At 41.7% G+C, this 21,432-nt stretch overlaps 2 protein-coding genes across 4 annotated transcripts in view; one reads left to right on the top strand and one right to left on the bottom strand.

Annotated features, from left to right (window-relative positions):
• KDELR3 (KDEL endoplasmic reticulum protein retention receptor 3) overlaps window positions 1–3,199 on the top strand; it is a 13,076-nt gene extending 9,877 nt beyond the window's left edge. Inside the window, exon 5 of the mRNA XM_032647103.1 lies at window positions 553–3,199. Within this exon, the coding sequence (XP_032502994.1) occupies window positions 553–593 (41 nt within the window). The 3' untranslated portion in view covers window positions 594–3,199. The remainder of the gene's footprint in view (window positions 1–552) is intronic.
• DDX17 (DEAD-box helicase 17) lies at window positions 1,643–21,432 on the bottom strand. Of its 3 annotated transcripts, none has more exons than XM_032647100.1 (13): window positions 21,046–21,425; window positions 16,390–16,540; window positions 15,568–15,667; window positions 14,601–14,734; window positions 14,230–14,295; window positions 12,680–12,821; window positions 12,150–12,310; window positions 11,886–12,058; window positions 11,431–11,541; window positions 11,237–11,298; window positions 9,781–9,840; window positions 5,547–5,789; window positions 1,643–4,711 (listed from the first exon to the last, which is right to left on the bottom strand). In XM_032647100.1, exons 1-13 carry the CDS (start codon window positions 21,093–21,095, stop codon window positions 4,206–4,208), a joined length of 1,959 nt encoding a protein of 652 aa, XP_032502991.1. In that variant the 5' UTR covers window positions 21,096–21,425; the 3' UTR covers window positions 1,643–4,205. The 3 variants fall into 3 exon arrangements, with proteins under 3 accessions (XP_032502991.1, XP_032502992.1, XP_032502993.1); XM_032647101.1 differs by having other exon boundaries at window positions 5,553–5,789; window positions 21,046–21,409; XM_032647102.1 differs by lacking the exon at window positions 14,230–14,295 and having other exon boundaries at window positions 2,756–4,711; window positions 5,553–5,789; window positions 21,046–21,432.

The raw sequence follows: 21,432 nt of genomic DNA, 5'->3' as shown, positions 1-21,432 counted from the left end.
CAGGAACCAGCTTGGTATGATAAAGGACAAAAAGGCTAGTACAGTCAACTGTAAACTTAGATATGGCAGGTCAACCAAGATGAATCACCTAGGGCCTCAGGTCAGCGTAAGGCATTCCCACTGCATTCCAACCACAGACAACAGCAGCTGGGGTCATCGGAAAACCAGTCCACCAGCCGCTGTGTAGGGTGAAAAGCAGCCAAAGCAGGGAGGTGTTCTGGAGCAGCTGGAATTGGCCAGGAGGTGGTCATCAGTGGAAAGAGACGGGGACATTTCTCGAGAGTGGAGCTGATAGGAACTGTCAGTGCACTGGGTGTGAGGTGTGAAATAAATTGAGGACAACTGCTAGATTCATGGCCTGCCAAGAGGGAGTGGTGGCATCAGCGTCCAAGATGGGGTCAGTGAACCTGTAGTTAAACCTGCAGAGATGTTTGCCCTTGGCTTTAACATCTGAATACGTGCTGTGAAATAGGCATTAGATACTAAGATTATGCACAAAGTTATAAAGGAGTCCTTTCACGATAGATACTAATTGCAGTCATTTTCTTCTAGTCCTTAAAGGAAAGAAGTTAAGTCTTCCAATGCCAATTTGAAGGTCCTCAGAGATGTTCTACACCTTAACATGGACACGAAGCAAACTATTTGAAGTGTTCTCCCGGTGACTTTTACATGACTGAGACCAAATGTTAAAACTGAAGTCAGGGCTTCCCTGGTGGCGCAGTGGTTGAGAGTCTGCCTGCCAATGCAGGGGACACGGGTTCGAGCCCTGGTCTGGGAAGATCCCACGTGCCGCGGAGCGGCTGGGCCCGTGAGCTACAAATACTGAGCTCTGCGCGTCTGGAGCCTGTGCTCCGCAGCAAGAGAGGCCGCGACAGTGAGAGGCCCGCGCACCGCGATGAAGAGTGACCCCCGCTTGCCACAACTAGAGAAAGCCCTCGCACAGAAACGAAGACCCAACACAGCCAAAAATAAATAAAAATGAATAAATAAATTAAAAAAAAAAAAAAAACTGAAGTCAGAAAAATGCTTAGTGTGGCATTCAGCAAAGCGCTGATCATTCTATCTAGAAGACCTTCTCATCAGTATCTCCCTTAAATTATAGAGTTAATTAAAACTTGGGCCAATTACATAAGTACGGTACCCTCACAATGTCAACTGGACCATCATAAAAACCTTAGGTGTTTAACCCATGAATGGATCAAGTCAACTGTTGCTCTCTAAGGGCCTAGTGTGAGACTCATGCTAAGGAACAGCCAATCCCAATCTGGAAATATACCCTGCTGTGTATAAGGCAAAAGCCCCAAATGAAGATCACAGACAGCCCTAAGTATTAGGAGTGTACTGTTGTGATTAATTTTCACTTTCCAGGTAGGAGACCATCAAGTTTAGAGAGTCAAGATACAGAGGTGATATGACAGGTGGGAAATGTTATGAGGAAACGAATACCCCAGGCTTTACCTACTAGGTACTGTCTTGTTGCTCTCAAATTTTCGCACTAAGAACAATTAATCCCACCCCCCCTTTCACATTTTTAGGTGCTAAGGTGTTAGTCAATCAACATGGTCTTGAAGCAAATAAAAACTCTTAAGAGACTGTCACTGGCCTGTAGTCAGAATTTTTTAAGCAATAAAAATCTCACACCTTATTGTCAAGTGTTTTATTTATACCTACAAAAGAAACAAGATGGTATCAAAAGGACAATTTACAAACTAAGAATAGTAACATAAGCTCTTAAGCTCTTAGCATCCTGTGCCTGAACGTCATACATCTACAATCTTTCAAGTCTTAACGCAACAGGAATGTGTTCAGAAACCAGCAAGGACATAAATAGAGAGAGCACTGATCCCAAGCAAAAGCCACCAACCTTTTAGATGAGAGGAGTCCACACAATGAATTGTTAGGGAGGGACTGGGGAGAAGCAGCCCCACAGCTTAATATAGAAACCCTTTCCCTAAGTGAGTCAATCATGAGTACAATAATTAGCATCAAATGAGGATTCTTCTGCTCACATTCTGAAGCAAAGGCAGAACCTGAATTATGAGTGGCAGACATAGAGGCAGAAGACTTAACTCTGGAGCTATACAGGAAAAACTACTAGATTTCAGCTGTGCTCAGGCCACAATAGCTTTTGAGTTTTGGGATATGCTGTTATTTTGACTTTATGATTACAATATCCCCGGTGGAAAAATGAAAGCAAGTAGCAGACCAAATACCGCTTGCTTGCCCAGAGACCTTGCCCGCAAAGGGATGCTTTCAAGACTTGCAAGAGAGTAGGACCCGCCCTGTGGTGGCACCTTTGTGTTAAAAATAAAATAAAATAAAATAAAAACCAGAATTTTGGTGTAGAAAAAAAATGCCTATGATGGACTAATCAGTGCTTAAGACTTTTTTTTTTTGGGGGGGGGGGGGGACACTTTGGTTTGAAAGCACAGAGCGGTGTTGCCATGTTTTTCCTGTGCCTACCATCCTCCCTCAGCCTCAACTTCTATAAGGAAGAGAAAAAGAAGTTAAGAAAGAAGAAAGTGGGGGTGGGGGGGTGGGGGGGATATCAAAGTTCTCACATGCATACATTTCAGCTTATGCTGACAACCTACCTGTATGTCGCACATTCAACCACACTTTCAGTACCCCTCAGAAACAATCCCTTCTCTCTCCCTGAAGAATTTTAAGAGGAAAACAAAAACCTCAAGTATTTAGATATTTTGATCTTACAAACCAGCAAGCAATCTCAGGCCTAAGCCAAAGAATGCAGCGGAGGCTCCCCCCTCTAACTACACTGTCAATGAACAATATCAACAACAGTATTGAAAAATTAAGCCCCACACGAGATACGAAGAGATTTCTGAGGCTGTCTGATGTCCCTGTCCTGTCACAGTGAACACAAGAGCAGAAAACTCTTTCCAGGCCCATCTGCTACATGAAGTCTCAGTAAAACGGATGGCATTACTATGAAGGGGACAATCTCACCTACCTTTCAGGTGGAGGAAAAGTAAAAGGACTTGGACTTTAGTCCACTACCTACCTGTAAAAAGCTGAGTGCAAAAGGATGCTGAGGAAAATCTGCACCCAAAAGCTGTTACAAAGCACTGCAGAGAACGGGAGTATGAAGAGAGTAAGAGTTCTTAATAAACCCTTAAGACCCTTCAAGATAACTTGGCCAAAAGGGCTGAGTAGCTGGCAAAGGGTTGCTTTTACTCTAGCTCTACAAATACTGAGTTTAAAAAGAAAACCTGCCCATGGAGTATACTGTTTATAATTAAACGTGGTTCTCACTCTGCAGGTGAATGCATATTTAACTGGTTCATAAATTTCCAATGAGCATTTATGTTCATTCTGCTCACAGCAGCTGTCTGGTTGGAAAATGAATTTCACAGATGGTCCCTGGTAATATGGGGAAGAAAAATATGCAGCTTCCACCCAGATGCGGAGATGCTACATTTAACCATGACAATAAACATTTGGGGTTTTTAATTTAAAGGATACACTTAAACTCAAGACTCAGCAATTTAATTTCTAACCTGACAACTAAAATGGTTATTTTTCAGTAATTGGGAAGGGGGAGGGCAGAGTGTAAGGGAGACAAAGCCAATTAGGAATTTTTAAAAAAACTGTCAAATGCACTTAACAAGCAATCAGCCAAAATGACAATGGCAAAGCACTGTCTTAAAAACTCATCAGGCCTGAGGAACCCTGTCCCAGCTTGAAAAACATTAAAAAGCATTACAGAAAATGTGCAGGGAACTCCCTCTTGGTTTTCTATTCCAGTAACGAGAGCAATTTAAAGCACAGATGCCGTCGTCTTCTGCAGAATTCAACCCTCTACCCTCCCCCACCCCCCGACCGCAACTCAGGACAACAAAAAATGGGCTCCCACAAAAGGGCCTAACACCTTACTTTTTCTTTTAAAGATGAAAAATAGCTCAAACATCCTCGACATGCAAGAAGCTGGGGGGAAAAATCTCTTCCAGTCGGCTATACATATATATATACTTTTACAAAATCTGTTATTACAGACTGGATCATTTTGGCAGGCAGAAAAAACCTGGCAGTGAATTCTAACTAATCTGCATGAAAGACAAATCACAATGGTTGGGAAAAAAAATTTAAAAAGAAAAAGAAAGAAAAAGGGAAGAAGAAAAAAAGGAAAAGATAGCGTTCCTTTAAATGTAGTTAAGTCTGCACAAGTCACTACCACCTGAGTGGCTTCATTTACGTGAAGGAGGAGGGGGAGGAGGAGGGGGTGGGTACTGGTAGGCAGTCTGCCCCATGTAACCTATCATATTGGTAGCTCCCGGAGGCTGTGCAAACTGTTGTGACATCAGTGGCTGTGGCTGCTGCCCAGACCGGCCCATCCCACTAAACTGCTGGCTAGAGCTCTGTGAACTTCTCCCAGTTGAGGTGGTGCTACTGGCCCCATAAGTGCCAGCACCATATTCTTGGGCTGTGTAACCACTTGTGCCATAAGCAGCTGCCCCATAGGTGCCTTGACCATAGGTGTATTGGCCTGCTTGTGCTCCAAAGGCAGAATTTGGACTTCCATAGCCACTACCGTTAGCATAACCGGCTCTATCGGTTTCACCACGATCCCGATAGCTTGCAGAGTCTCTCCGGCCACCATCTTTGACCCCTCGAAGCCTCCGGTCACACTCATCCTGATACATCAGATTGGGATTGTTGGCTGAAGAAGTGGTCCGGTATCGAGAACGACCTCCTGATGAGGACACAAGGAATTTTCAATACTACATATATGATCCAAACATAACCCTATGTAAAAATGCTACTCAGTACAAAAGTATTCAATATTCTTTCTTGATCTTTAATTAAGCGCTAGGCCAGCTTCCAAATCAGCACTTTATACTCAAAAGAACAGTGAACATTATTAAAGGATATTCAACTTCTCACCTTTTAGGCCCTTTCTTTATTTGAGGATTACCAAGAAACAGACTCTTCAAAATGTAAGAAAAATGGTAAGGAGGTTTAAATAACCAAAAAAGGCATGCAGCTAAGTTCATACGACCACAAAGGGATCCTCTACTAGTGCACACTGGTTCTCAAACGTTGCTTTGCACACCTAACTGCATCAGAATCATCTCACAAGTTTTAGGGGAAAAGTTTAGGTTTCTAGTTCAATTCCAAACCCACTTAAAAAAAACAACTGCATTTTAAAAACCTCGAAGGGAATTCTGATGTAAAGCTTCAACATACAGCAAGTAGGGGGAAAACATCCTATCAAACCTATCAAACTTGTAGGCAGGAAACCCAGATCCTACTATATTTTGCAACTGTCCAATTCAGATCCAGTAACTATGCCTGTCTCTACTACCATGAAATGGTATAAAATTACTGATTTCTCCATATGGAAAACCAAAAACCTAACACACTACTAAGGCTATGACAGGCTCCCAAACTTCATATTGTCTTACTTAGAAGAGATTATGAAAAATTATTAAGCAACATACATTAACCTTCACTGGCTTAAAGAAACAAGACACAATGAACACACAAAAATGATACCTTGGCAGTACCTGGAAAACTCCAGGACTTACCCTTACCCCCTCCTCCGCCGCCTCCTCTGTGGTCCACCAGCTGCATCAGTTTTGGATTGATAGCCTGATTAGCCTCTTCCAGCACTTTGATCAACTCTCTGGCCTGCTTTAGGTTCCCTGGGGTGAAGAAGGTATAGGCGGTGCCCTTGTTGGTGCTACGGGCTGTTCGGCCAATACGGTGCACATAATCCTCTGAACTGTTTGGATAGTCATAGTTGATCACAAACTTGACATCTTCCACATCTTCAAAGCCAATGACGAGTCAGTGTGTAGGTTGATGTGGCAGGGAAAGAGAAGGTAAAGGACATGCCAACAACAGGTGGGAAGCACGAATGCAGATGACAGCAAGAGGAGAGAAGATTAAGTTAGTAACCACTCTGAACAGGAACAAAAAAAGACTCATCCCAACAGAGTAAAAGAGGATTAATGATGCTTGAGACATGCAGAGGAAGCAGCATCCTTATCAGCTGTAAAATCCTAAGGAAATCCCATTCAACCATCCAAACTCCTGCCTCTTCTGTATCTTAAGCAATATACTGACAGGAGTTGTACCAAATTCCAGTTCCATCCTTTTCAAAACTGGAATGTAGAAAGTGGTACCATCATTAAGCTACAAGGCCAAATCACTTCTACTCTGTTGGGAGAAGCCTGGCAAAATCTACCAGTAATATAACAAACTTACCTTTAAACCAGTCACAGAGCAAAATGAAAAGAAAACAAAACAAAAACAAAAACAAAAACTTCATATACTTTATTACTACATTTCCATGGAGACTTAATTAAGATATTTAAATTAAAAATTTTTTGCTTATATTAAAAAAAAAAACAAAACTGATCAGAGCCAAAGTTAAATACACACTTATTTTCCTTTGCAGAAATATCCAAATTACCTTTCCTCTTTCAATTACCACAAGAGCACATTACACTAAAATTTCACTGTACTACCAAGCCCAGCTCTGCCAAATGAGGTTTTTTTCTCAACTCAAGGTTACTTCAACTCAGTCCTTGCTTCAATTATCAAAGATTGTCTATGTAACCTGGAAAATTAACAGCCAAAGAGTGTGGGAAAAACCATGAAACCTTGAGACACAAGTTTAATGTTCTGTCCACTGCTGGGAACTGGATTGAATAACCTCCTAAAGCTTCAAGTATGTAAATGTTAGTGTAATGCTTTCAGCTAAATGTATATTTTTACCTACTTAAACAAACAAATTTAAGAATATAACAAAGAATCCTAATGTTTTGTGGAAAAAATCTGCATTTTACAAAGAATATTCAGAAAATATCCTAGATAAAACACAGATTTTTGTGATATAAATAATTAAAAAACATTCTCTGTTTGTTACCAGACCGATGCACACTCCCTCCTCCTTTGGGAAACCGCTGCAGCCGATCCCGTCTCTTTGCCTTTTATTTTTGGCGGCCTCCTTTCGAAAACTCCGCCTTCTGACACGGGACCACTGGAGCGCGGGGAGCATGCATCAAGGGTCCGTGGCAGTGAGAAGTCCCCACACACGCTCGCTCTGTGAACTGGCTTAGATGCTTCTCTGTAGCCCCATTTGGTTGCCAAGCGCCGGAGAACCTGGGTTCGGGTAAAAATTTCAGGTCCTCCAACGCCTCCCCCAAGGATAATTGGGGTGATTGTAGAAAAAAATAATTAATAAAAAAAATGTAAGTTACATCCAAAGGGTCAGACTGCATCTATTGCCCAGACTGGATTAATTTCAGGGGGAAAGGGGAGATGATTTAAAAAAAAAAAAAATTCAGCTGTTGTTAAAGGGCCTGTGAAGAAAAGGGCATTATGTCTGTTTCTTATTACAATAAAGGCTCCTCAGTCTTTACTGACCCCTAAAGTCCTGAAATCACACCAGAAAGACGAGAAGGCACTTATCACAGGGGGCAGCGTGAGTCTCCGGCTAGGGTCGTTGAGGTAACAAAGGGAAAACAAAAATTTCCAGGGCCAGGATGGATGTGAGATGGGGGGAATGGGGAATTATGCTCCATGACCACATCTTCAGGGCTAGGATAATGCTCCTTACTCACTCCCACTGTGTATGACCACAGGCAGCAGAGCAGGTTGAATTACTGCACTGGATGCACAGATGTGTGCTTTCCTAGCAGAAAGCACTGGGGACTGGAGTCAACAGTTCAGCTATCAACACTTGGGAATACTTCTGGAAGGGTTCAATAGTGGGCAGACATAGAGCAAGTTCTTCACACTAGAAAGGTGTCTTGCGTGTGCACAGATAGAGCTGGCTGAGGGCACATAAGAGCAAGCGCAGAATTTGTTTCTCTCCGGTCTAGTCTAGCCTGCCCTGATGTTATTTGTGCGCTGTCACAGTATTACCTTGGTGTCTTTAGAGAAGATGCTGTTGCAGGGTAAGAAATCAAAAAGTTAATGTTTTGGCCAGCTGCCCAGGGTAAGAACTTTTCGTCTGACAAGCCCTATGACATGGCCTGAATCTCCAATCACTAATTGGGAGGGGCTGAGACTAGTCAATAGGCTCATCTAGAGCTGCTTCGGGCCAATGTAGATTTGCCTCGGCCATGTACTGAGTGATCTGCAGCTGCTATCAAAGCTTCTGTTAAAAAACAAAACAAAATAAATTCAATACTTTTAGTTTAACAGTGTGTAGTTTAAACAAAAAAAGGAAAAATAAAAAATATCCCACTGGAAAGGGAATAAACAGTGGTTTCCGGAGGATGACTATTACAAAATTATGGGAATCAAAGAACTTACCTGAAGGGAACATTTAAGAGGCCATCGCTCGACAGGAAGTGAAAAAAGGCCTGGTGACTCAGCTGAAAATTGCACCCCTGTCTAATGAGGTAGAAGCCTTCACTTTCCAGGATCTTGTAGGACCTTGGTCAGCATTCTGCCATTTTGGTGGGTTTTCCCCTTCCTTTTGATTTTTACAAGGCAGCAAACAAAGGGGCCCAAACAAGCACTGATGCTGAGTAACAAGAAACAGACTCAGATACCTTCCCTCTCCCCTCTCTTGGATGAGTGGGGGTGGGACGAAGAGTCTATAAGTTATTCTAATGGCAGCCAATTGATTTGGTTTAGAAATGCAGGGGGACATGGAACAAATATTTTAAATTGTCTAGGCAAGATGCACAAAGAAGCTACCAGCACATAGCAAGCCTGTTTAAAAACCACCATCACTGAAAGCTTTTATGTAAACTGCTTTCAGGCCTCAGCCTCTTCTCCCAACAGGTCCAAGTTCTAACCGCACAGATCCAGACATGACCTCAGAGGGCAGAGACAATTTTTCAGTCATGGCTGCAAGTCACCACCTCTGAAGGAGGGAATGATGAGTGCAATGTTTAAAAAGCCTTCATTACTTTTGTATTCCAGTTGGAATACTTGCTCTCTTTATGTTGAATATCATAAGGGAATATGGTGCTTCTCGCCTTCCTGGGCAAGAAATTAGTATCTGTCAATAATTTAAAAATATCTTTGTGACAGAAATACTCTATCATTTTTAAAAATATAATAAGTTTTGTTACACCTGTTTTTCTCAGAATAATGGGCTAAAGTACCACAAAATATCTCTGAATACCTTAAATCGTAATGGGTTGAAAACTCCAGAACATCAACTTCAAATTAAGTTCTTCAATCGGAAGACAGCGCATCGATGATATGAGTATGGGTGGGAGGAGGGGATAACTGAGTGCTCATGATAGTTTTACTTCAGTAAATTAAATTGGGCAACGCAGATTTAATTGCTGAAAGATATCATATCTATAGATTTACTAAATCCCAAGAATATATTAGCACTTATGGAATTGGACATCCGCAGATAGACTGGTAAAGGGGAAAAAAATAACTGAAGAAACTAGCTTCTAATAGCTAGGTTCAATTGGGCTCATTTTATTCACCCAGAATATAGAATAAAACCAGGAAGAAGTTGAGCTGTGCAAATGAACGTCTCCTCTCCCTCTACCGGTTTAAACAGTCATGCCTAGGCCTTGCTGCAGACCAAAGCCTGTTTGTTAGGAGCAGGAAGAGACTTTGAAAATAAAAGGAAAAAAACCCCCCAAAACAAACAAAAAACCCACCAAGGTTAAAAAAAATCATGGGGGGAAGGGGAATCACGTACTTTGTATGTAATTCTTCTCTTTTAAATATTTATCTAAACACACGTATATGCAACTCTAATGTGAAAAGACAAGCAAATCTTTTAACCAAAAGATTCATATACCATTGACAGAGACACCTATCTATACAAACCTAGCCCACGGGAGGCTACATCTGTGGCAATGAGAATGGGAGCCTTTCCAGAACGGAACTCTGCAAAACAAGGATAGTACCATGAAAGCAAGTTATAAAATTAAGGCTACACCGTGATATATCTTAAAAAATGACCAAATAAACATTTCCAGCTACCTGGCCTTCTTACCCTATCATATTAAAACTTCTGTAAGAACACGCCAAGCTCTTTTAAATTTAAAGATAATAGTAATTCTTTTGAAAATATTTATTATACTCACCTTTAGCAGAGGAGCAATAGATCAAAAAATTTACCTCTAATAATGAAGTACCATTAAAATGGTGTGGCAATGTGTAACAGAATTAACATGAGCTGGAAATTTTCTTCCCTTAGATTATGACAGCAAAGTTTTCTCCCAAATAAAACAACACCAAAAGTGGGGGTGCGGGAGGGGGTATGAAAAGGGAGGAAGTTTAAAGGATGTGGAATGGGGCTTCCCTGGTGGCGCAGTGGTTAAGAGGCCGCCTGCCGATGCAGGGGACACGGGTTCGTGCCCCAGTCTGGGAGGATCCCACGTGCCGCTGGGCCCGTAAGCCATGGCCGCTGAGCCTGCGCTCCGCAACGGGAGAGGCCACAGCAGTAAGAGGCCAGCGTACCGCCAAAAAAAAAAAAAAAAAAAGACGTGGAATGAAAGGAGAAACCATTAACTTTGCCCTGTGAAATAACAGAATATATATACTGGTCTCTGCCCTCAGTTCCTGGCACAGAGCTCCTAAAACCCTTGTAAAACAGGGATGCTAGGAGAATCTTTTATTCTAATACTTAAGTCTTTGACCCTGGCCCCTGAACAAGAGTTCCTAAACAAGAACAAGACAGGAATCTTTGTTCTAGTGAAAAGACACTTGATGGGCTCCAGAATAGCTCCTGGATGGACGCTGTTCACCAGAAAGACCAAGCCATGATCAGAGAAGCTTGGAACTTTGAGCCCCACTCTGGAGAGGAGAGGGAGACTGAGTTAACGTGATGAAGCCTCCATTAAAAGCCCACAAGTATGGGATGTGGGGAGCTTTCAGGCTGGTGTACATATCTATAAAGACAAGACCTCATTAGATAAAGGGTGGTCTAAGTGGTGAAAAAGTGGTGTAAAGAGCCAGCACTAATGACCTTGAAGTATGGTGATGACAAAAATGCCCCCAATATTCAATTAACTAGAGCAGAGCTAGGCAAACCCTGGTCTTTGGGTCAAATCTGGCACAATGCCTATTTTTGCAAATAAAGTTTTGTTGGAACACAGCCAGGCTGTCTCTTTACATAATGCCTATGGCCATTTTTGTGCTACAACAGCAGAGTTTAACAGTTGTGACACAAAACACTATACAGTCTGCAAAGCCGAAAATATTTACTACCTGGCTCTTTACAGAAAGTGTGCCAATCCCTGAAACAGAGTGTAAGAACAATGCTTAGTTTTGAACTCACCATTAAGTACCCAATCTCTTTCTGGTTGACTCTTGTCTCCATGGATACACATAGCTGGCCAACTGTCAGAAGAAAAGAGCAAAGTACATGTTTGGCATTGCTTAAATATTATACAACATTCACAAAACCAATTTAGAAATTCCTACTGAACTATAAAATCTGAGGCAAATTAATTACCTCAGTGCTGCACTCACCCATCTCTGCGCATCCTTCGAGTGAGGTCATCACAGCGTCTTTTCGTCTCTACAAATATTATTGTCTTATTTTCCTTTTCAGCCATTATTTCCTCCATGAGTTGGATCAACCTGAAAACAAGACCAAACAATTCAGTCATCCAGAGAAGACCCCCTACACATCACGCAGAAGCTATGTTTGCATTATCAACCCTCCAAAGCTTTAGTACTTTCTTTTCAAATTACTTTCTCTATAGCTGGTAATTATCAGAACTGGGATTCAAATCCAAGGATCCAGAATCCTTGCCTTTAACCACAAGCTCTGATGAATAATATAAAGAATGGATTGTTGGAAAGCTAGCAATGCTTTTAATGTTTTCAAGCCTAAAAAATACTGGCTTCTATTAACACTTTAGTTTTGGAGGATTATTAGGAAAGGTTTATCAGCATCATCAAAACAGTGAAATCTTTCATACTTGTGGTCTTTTTCACTTTCCATGCAGACATCCACAATCTGGAGGATGTTGTGGTTGGCACTCAACTCCAGATTGCCTACGTTGATCTGGGTGTAATCACGAAGGAAATCCTCTGCAAGCTGTCTTACTTCTTTTGGCCAGGTTGCACTCCACATTAATGTCTGCCTATCAGGCTATCCGGAAAGGAATGGAAAGGCTTTCTTTTAGATTAAGTAACTACTACAGGCAAAGGGTACAAGACAACGAATTATCAGCTTTACACACCCTGATTTGGTCAACAATTTTACGAATCTGGGGTTCAAAGCCCATGTCAAGCATTCTGTCAGCCTCATCCAGTACAAGGTAAGTACATCGGCGAAGATTTGTCTTTCCTGACTCCAGGAAATCTATCAGGCGGCCAGGAGTAGCTATACAGATCTCGACACCTGTAAAACAAATCCAAAGATCTATCCAACTAAGAATTCTTTACACACTGTTCAAGCCTCAGCAAACTAAGAAGCACCAACTCTGGTGGTTGTACTCAGTGCTACAGAGCACTAAGTTTTAACACAGTGCCTGGAAAAGCATGATGTAACAAAAATTTATGTATAATCATCCGAACCTCGACAAAGTTTAAGTCTAGTCACACTGAACTTCCCTAAAATAGCATTTTAACCATATTTGAGAATTGCTAAGCTGCTGAAATACTGATCTCCCCCCACCAACCAGAATCCACTGTTTTCTTCAATTTCATTTACAGAAATTGATAAAATGAGAGAAACTAATAATTCTTAAACACTCATTTTTAAAATTACCTCTCTCCAAGTCTCGAATCTGGGGACCTTTAGGAGCACCTCCATAAATGCAAGTGCTCTTCAATCTAGAACATTTGCCATAGTCATCAGCCACCTGCTGTACCTGCTGGGCAAGCTCTCTGGTAGGAGCCAGAACTAGACACTAAAACAAACAAACAAACAAATCACTTGAGACACCTATCCCAAGTTTTAGGAGGAAATGAAAAGTACAAAAAGGTTATTTAATTCTCTATTGTTTAATTTGGTACTTTCAAGTATGTGATGGGGTGAGGAGTTGGGAAGGCAGGGGGTCTAAGACAGTGCACTGGAGTGTGGCAAAAATTATGAGAACTAATACTTGGCATGTGGTATGATGGTTGACTTTTGACACATGATTCATTACCGTTATGTGTGTTATGTAAGTAGATTTACAGACTATATTACCTAGTTTTAACTAAACACTCACAAAATGAGTAAGTAGCTATAAAATATTCCTGCAAAACCATGGATTAAGTATTAGAAACAAACTGGGAGATTGGGATTGACATATATACACTAATATGTATAAAATAGATAACTAATGAGAACCTGCTGTGTAGCACAGGGAACTCCACTTCGCTGTACAGTAGAAACTAACACAGCATTGTAAATCAACTGTACCCCAATTAAAGAAAAAAAAAGAAACAGATGAACAGGAAATGAGCAAAGCTGACACTGTTCTGACATCAAGTTTAAGCTCTTAGCCAGGCACATTAGGCAAAAACAAGGATGACTTATACACAACGTGACAAGAAGTTGGCCAAAAAATACAAAATTAAGACACTTTGAAACAGGTATCATATATACTGTTAACAATGACTCTCACTCGGTGTACTGACCCATTAGACATTAACTAATGACAATAAAGCTAACTCTATTAGCCATATGGAATACATTACATATTATGTTAATGAAAGGTAATGCATTATTTCTTGTTGTGAATACACTGAGACATACTATAATAACGTATTCATAAACATATACAGTGAGTGCAAGCTCTATTAAAAAAAAAGTTAAGAATGTACATTCAAAATGTTTGAAGACCACTACTGAAATCTTACAGTAAATAGCATAAATGAAAATGATCAAACAAGAAAATCACGCTGCTCTGTAAACATTTACAGACGCATCACTGAACCACAGAGAATACACATCCCAAACCCGACTCAGCCACAGGGCAAGGATCTCATTTCATACTTTTTTATCCCTCATAGCATCAATGAGCAATTAAGAATTGCACTTGAATTTAATGCAGAGTAAATGCCTCTAAATGAAGGTAATGGGCATAACTGTTAAAAGTACAAGTAGTTCAAATTCAAGCTCAGCCATTTAATTCCTATATGACCCTGGGCAAGTCATTTAATTGCATTGTGTCTAAAATTTATCAGTAAGATAGACATAATCTCTCTTCCGGATACAGAAGGTAGGGCTGAGGATGAAATCTGAGAACATATGTAAAGCACAGTGCCTGAAACACAATAATCATTAAGTTGTAGTCATTCTTAGAAGTGTAAACAAACTGAAACACTTACAATTGGGCCATCTCCTCTTTCCAAGTAAGGCTGGTGGTTAATATGAACAATAGCAGGCAGCAAATACTGGGGTGGGGGGAAAGAAGGACAGTGTTATACCAAAACTAAGCCATTATATTAATTGTTCTAAATTATCACAGTAATTGATAATGCCTAAGTAACTAGGAAAGGGAAAACAGAACTCACAACTGTTACACACATGTGCAATGTATATTTGAACACAAAATGCTTCCACATATTTCAGATAGCTAAAAAAGCTGAAATATTATCCCTATCTGAATTAGAATTTCAAGAATTGAGAACATATGGAGTATTTACAATAGCAAAATAAGTTACCACAATATTAAAAATCTTCCCTTGCTGGTACATACCGCCAATGTCTTCCCAGAGCCAGTCTGAGCAATGCCCACCATATCCCGGCCACTAAGAGCCAAGGGAAATCCCTGGCACTGAATTGGAGTTGGTTCTGTGAAGTGCTGATCCATCAACACATCCATTACGTATTCTGTACGAAAATCGATATTACTACTTTAAGTAAAACTAAGGACCCACAGCCAAAAGAAATTTAAAAAACTGTTAAGCTCATTGAAGGGAGGATTTACCCAGCTTTACATCTCTCCAAGTATTGTTTTGTTCTTCAGTACTGAATCTTTGACCTGTTACTTACTACTTCTCAAGAAGGCTACTGCCACAGCCATCTACCCTTACCCTCGAAAACTTGAAAACCACTGCTCTGAAGTATTTAACATGGTAATGACTACCATGGTACATGGTAGTCACTTATTGTTTATCTAATTCAAATTTTAACCAGCTAGAAAGCAATTTCATTTTGCTGTTTTCTAAAAAGTAGAGGCAAAATCCCAGGGAAAGATGGGGGAAAAAAGCAAAAAACCCAAAAAGTTCTAAGCAGAGAACACATGAGCATTAAAAATAAAACAAAACAAGGCTTCCCTGATGGCGCAGTGGTTCAGAGTCCGCCTGCCGATGCAGCGGACGCGGGTTTGTGCCCCGGTCCGGGAACATCCCACATGCCGTGGAGCGGCTGGGCCCCTGAGCCATGGCCGCTGAGCCTGCGTGTCCAGAGCCTGTGCTCCGCAACGGGAGAGGCCACTGCAGTGAGAGGCCGCGTACCGCAAAATAAATAATAAAAATAAAACAAAAACCCAAAACCACAAACACACACACACAAACAAAAAACCCCAAAAACCTTTGTGAAAGGTTTCTACTTATCTTTTCAACAAAATCCTGAGCCTGGGTCAAAACCTTTAAATAATCTATGACCACACTGACTGTTCAAGCTAAATTAACAATTAAGATACTGGATTGAAAAACACTTACGTGGGAAGTTAGCATGATGGAAGGCAAACACAGGTTTAGGACAAACATCGCCTCCTCTCACTGTAATCTCTTTCTTTCGGCGTAGTTCATCAACCTCATACTATGTAAGACAACAAAGTAAGACAAATCAGTAAACAATTTATTCTAAACATGCAAAACTTTATGTTCCAATACAGCAGAACAATTACCACTAAATCCACAATTACATTGGAAAATATGTATAACACTTTTTATAGTGCTTTCATATGTGTTCAGCTTCATCCAACTCTGAGTCAATGAAGCAGGTTAGCAACCGTTCCATTTTCCACATGAGAAAACAGTTACTCAGAAAGATTAGTAAATTGCCCAAGGCCAGAAGTAGGAAGAGGGAGAAAATGTGGAACTTAGGACCAAGTGCTCTTTCCTTACACTTTCTTCTGAACAAGTTACCATGTCATGCGTAAAGTCCAAAATAATCATGAGGTTAAAAATACAAACAGGAGTAAAAGCCAATGATTAAAATTTTTAATTTACTTCATAGATGAAAAGACATGACACCTCATATACAGCTAAAATCACATAACAAATTGGTTGGAAAATATAACCAACAAATGAGAACCAAGTAATACATTAGGTATTACTGGTTTCTCTTGTATCATCAATCCTAACATGAACCAAGGAAAGTACCACCACACTAAACTAAAACATATAACAAAAAACAAAACAAAACACAAAAACATATAACAGCAATGGCTGTATATAAGTATACTGTGGCTAACGTACCTACTTGGTTCATTACTGTATATGAAAAAAAGGTAAATAAATAAAACCCCCCAAACTTACCGGAGTCAGCCTTGCCACTTCTGGATGTTCAACATAAAAATTCTTCTCAAACTTGGGGAGCTCACTCAAATCCCACTTCTTTTTACGTAAACGCTCCCCAGGATTACCAAACTTCTTCGGGGGAAGGCCACCACCACCTCTTGCTCCAAACCTAGAAACACCAACATTTTTAGCTTTTTAGTGTTTTTAAAGCAAAATACCTTAGGTGCCACAAAAACATGTAAAAAGATGGGACTCTTGGGCTTCCCTGGTGGCGCAGTGGTTGAGCGTCCGCCTGCTGATGCAGGGGACATGGGTTCGCGCCCCAGTCCGGGAAGATCCCGCGTGTCGCGGAGCAGCTGGGCCCGTGAGCCAGGGCCGCTGAGCCTGCGCCTCCGGAGCCTGTGCTCCGCAACGGGAGAGGCTACAACAGTGAGAGGCCTGCGTACCGCCAAAAAAAAAAAAGAAAAAAAAAGATGGGACTCTTAAGATACTACCAGCCCCTTCCAAAAAAATATTTACTTGTAAAGTGCTTAAAACAGTATCTGGCATAGTAAACACTCAGTACAAGCTGGCCTAATTGTATTCATTTAACAAATAGTTACTGGGTACCAACTATGTACCAGGTACTGTTTTAAGTGGTGCTAGAGATATTAAAGTGAATAAAAGTCTCTACTCTTTGTAATATTCTGAAATGTAGGTAAGTGAGGACATAAAAGTTTAAATTAGGGCAAAATTGTGGACAGGAAGAAAAACAGTTCAAGCGGCTCCATACTTGGAACAGCTTCTTGCACCCCTTACCCCTTTATACTGTGATGAGCACTCCTTTTGCCTGCTAATCTGCTAAGGAAAACTACTAGGACCCCTAAAAGACTGGTAGGCTAGTCTTCACCTTTAGTTTATGCTAATGAATGGCCAGGGCAAAAATTTATTATCTTTCCTTCCACTTTATCTCCACCTTCATCTTCTTTCTCCTTTCTGTTCACAGGCAAATAGTACTATTAACTATAAATTTGCTAAAAGAACCATTAATAAGGCTTATTTAAGGTCTTTAAATCTCTATTTAAAAATCAATCTTTTTGCTTTATCTTTCACAACAGACAAGTTCAACTGTAATACAAATGTGGCCATTGGCCATACTTGATATTCTACTTTTCCTACAAGAATCCCAACACTAAGATGGTCTTCATTTCTGTATTTCAACCTATTAAGGTGCAGGGCATTGTCTGATGGACAAATAATATACAGTATGTTTTCATCCCATTTCCTTACTCCTGAAAATACACTGAATTTAATTTTTTTCCACTCTAACTCAATCTTATCCTCTTGCAAGTGGTTCCACTTAATAATCAACAGGCAGGGCTTCCCTGGTGGCGCAGTGGTTGAGAGTCCGCCTGCCGATGCAGGGGACGCGGGTTCGTGTCCCGGTGCGGGAAGATCCCACATGCCGCGGAACGGCTGGGCCCATGAGCCATGGCCGCTGAGCCTGCTCATACGGAGCCTGTGCTCCGCAACAGTAGAGGTCACAACAGTGAGAGGCCCGCGTACCACACACACACAAAAAACCCAACAGGCAGTATATGTACTAACAATCCTAAAGGGCCTCAATTTCCTGGAATTCAAAATGCTCTTTAAATTCTTTGGCTTAAAGACCCAGCTATACATTTCTCTAAATACACACAAAGATTGATGGCTGGAAATTTTACTGGGACTATTAAATATTTACATTCAAAAGGCAGAACTTAGGGCTTCCCTGGTGGCGCAGTGGTTGAGAGTCCGTCTGCCGATGCAGGGGACACGGGTTCGTGCCCCGGTCCGGGAAGATCCCACTGCCGCGGAGTGGCTGGGCCTGTGAGCCACGGCCGCTGAGCCTGCACGTCCGGAGCCTGTGCTCCGCAACGGGAGAGGCCACGGCAGTGAGAGGCCCACGTACCGCAAAAAAAAAAAAAAAAAAAGGCGTAACTTGGCTGATTCCATTTATACTACTGTTGATCAATACCTATGACACCTTCAATATGCCCTCAGGCTTAAGACTGAACAGACCTAAAACTACATGGGTTGACCTCTCCCCCCTCACTTGCAAGTGAAGCAACTAACACAATTTTAAATAAGGTACTCTACAAATAAAAAAGCCAAGTCACTAGACTGTCAGTCTTGCAAAGAATAAAAATGACCCAAGACTAATCTTCAGAGATTGGCTGCCTAATTATATAAATTTATGTGATTCCTAGAAGATGCCATTTCAATGCTGCTGCTGTTGCATTCCAGTGCTACCCAGACCTTAAAATAACGACCTAGAACAGAACTTGAGGCTTTTCTCTTGTAGAATTTGAGTATATTTGTGCCACCATTTAAAGATGCACATATCCTAACCCCCTGCATACCATGCTGCTCATTTAATGTTTTTACCGAGTATTAAGTTTAATTTGGCTTTGCAATAAATACCAGTTTTGAAGATTTGTACATTAACATGCAAAATCAAGGTAGTTTAAATGTACAATGCACATTTGTACTGTCCGTGTACGTACACTACCTCACTCATTCCCCTTTCAAAACAATAATCCATTTCAGCTCTGTTCAGTTCAGGACAAACAGCAGCAATTCAAATAACACAGGAAATTTCATAGTAAAGGTAGAATCAGGGCACAGACCTCATTAAAGAGTGCCATTTTGTTTGAAACGAATTATTTCTAAAGTCTTTTTTAATGTCATCTGACACTTAAAGAGTCAATATGGGTGGGGTAAACTAAGAATGGATCAGTAATTCACTTTTTCCTCTTTTCAAATAATGAACTTTTATTATTAAAGCATATATACAGTAAGATATTAAACCAAACACCCACGGTAAAAAAAACCACCATTATCAGTACCTTGGTAGCCTCCATGTGCCTATTTCAAGTTTACAATCCCCATCATAACTAGTACCTCGAATTTTAACCATTGCGTTGTTTTTTGGTCTTGTCCTATTTGTTAGTGTCCTTATACGTTATTCTTCTAGCATAACTTGTTTTACTTAACATTATATTTGTGAATCATCCATGTTGATACAAGTTTTTCTTTTTCACTGCTGTACTGCAGTCTTATTGTACGAATTTATCCAGACATTTGAGCTGTTCCTAATACTGTCATGAACAACCCTGTTATAAACATGGATACCAGGGTATGTGTACAGGGTTTCTCTAGGCCTAAGAGTCTAGGGTATAAACCTTAAGAGAGGAATTCTGGGTCATCTTCATTTTACTAGGTAGCATTAAGTTCTTTTTCCTAAGTGGTTGTACTGAAATTCACTTCTAAATTTAGCTATACTGTGAAACACTAAGCAAACATTTCCACTTACAGCCCTCCGACTTTAATGCTAAAATCAAATATTTTCCTTCATAACAAGGTATAAAGTCAAAGCAATCCTTTTTAGTTAGTAAATTAAGAGATAATTGAACAGCTTGTGACTAGAAGGTCTGGTACTTGTGTGTCTGAACCACAAGACAAAAATGTTTGAGAAAACAGCATTAACAGAATGCCTACTACAGAGAGACAATTACACACGGTATCTCAATTCTGGAGAACAATGCAAAGGCAGTTACTATCCCCATCTTCAGATGAGAAAATCGGCTCACAAAGGTTCAGGATCTTGCCCAATGTCACCCACACTCATATATATATTAACAAGTGGCGTCACATAAACTTTTTATGCATAGATAAAACTTTTATTACAAAAAAGTAAACAGCGTAAGTCAACACGGATCTCTAAAGCAACTTTTTCCTTTAACGGTGTAGGGGGGGACACATTAAGACTTGTATCTCAGTATCTGGGAGGACTCCAGGTTTAATCCTGTTAACTTCCAACCCAATAACCGTGGCATTACAACATCAAAAATTTTCAAGCTAGGCCGAGAAGTTAATGCTTCAGTCCAATTAGAGAAGGGAAAAAAAAAAAAAAAAGACTGAAACATTAAAATAAAACAAAACCCTGTAATAACGACCAAACCAAAAACTCCCTCCCCCAAAACGACTATTTAGAGGGCAAGTAATCCCATCGCTTTGCGTTTCAATGTGCTTCCATCGAATTATTTTTAAATACGACTAAAGGTAATTTTTAAATATTTTAAAGACTACCAGTCAGCCTCTTAGTCTCTAGTTTCAAACCAGGTTTCCAGTTCCATGAACAGGGAAGCCATTTCGCGTAAAAGATTTTCCCAGGCTGAACTCGGAGACCTCATCCTCTTCTCTCAGCAAGAACATCCGAGTTTCACGGATGAACACTAGGCCTGGAGAGATCAAATGACTTGCTCAAATCGGCCGGGCTCGAAAGCCGGGAAACGAAGGAGGCCCGGGCTGAGTTGGCGGCGGCCAGGCCTCCCCTCCTGCTCCCCGCGGGGCTGAGGCCGGGCCGCGCCACGACGACCGTCCGCAAGCAGGGGCTGGGGCGTCGCCAAGCCGCCGCCCCCCACCCTGCCGGGTCACCAGTGACCCGGGGGCCCAGGCCCACCCAGAGGCCCGCGCTCTAAACCGGTATTACGTCCCGGGTCGCCTCGCCTCCCACAGTTGGGAGCGTCGCTCCCACGCTCGCAGTCAGCTCTAAAGTCTTCCGCTCGACCGCAGAGTGCGGTCTCCTCAGGAAGCAACCTCCTCCCCGCCCCGCGTGCACACAAGGCCTTTCCTCTCCTCCTCCCCCCTTACCCTCCACGGTCACGATCCCGGTCCCGGTCCCCAAAGCCGCCTCCGCGCATGGTCCCAAATGGATAGAGATCTGGGAGCGGGGCACGGATGGCCGGGCTCGGGAGGGCCTGCGGCTCCGGTCTAGTGACGACCGATGGCGGCGGCGCCTCCGCTGTTGGGGCGGCGGCAGGCGCGGCGCTTTCTCGCTCCGACGCGCTGTCTCCCGTCGCAGACGCCACCGTCGCCGCCTCTCTCGTCGGAGACGGGAGCAAAACACAGAGAATCGGGGTTACAGAAGCAGTGGGTAGGTTTGGCTACGCTCAAACCCGGCAGTGCCGCGGTTTAGGCGTCTCCTTCCTTCCCAGCGACTGCACAAAATGGCGGCCGGCGCTGAGACGGCTCCAGCTT

Source organism: Phocoena sinus, chromosome 10 (genome assembly GCF_008692025.1).
Source record: "Phocoena sinus isolate mPhoSin1 chromosome 10, mPhoSin1.pri, whole genome shotgun sequence".
NCBI classification, from domain to species: domain Eukaryota; kingdom Metazoa; phylum Chordata; class Mammalia; order Artiodactyla; family Phocoenidae; genus Phocoena; species Phocoena sinus.
The sequence above is the reverse complement of the archived record's forward strand: the minus strand, read 5'-3'. Positions and strand labels throughout refer to the sequence as shown.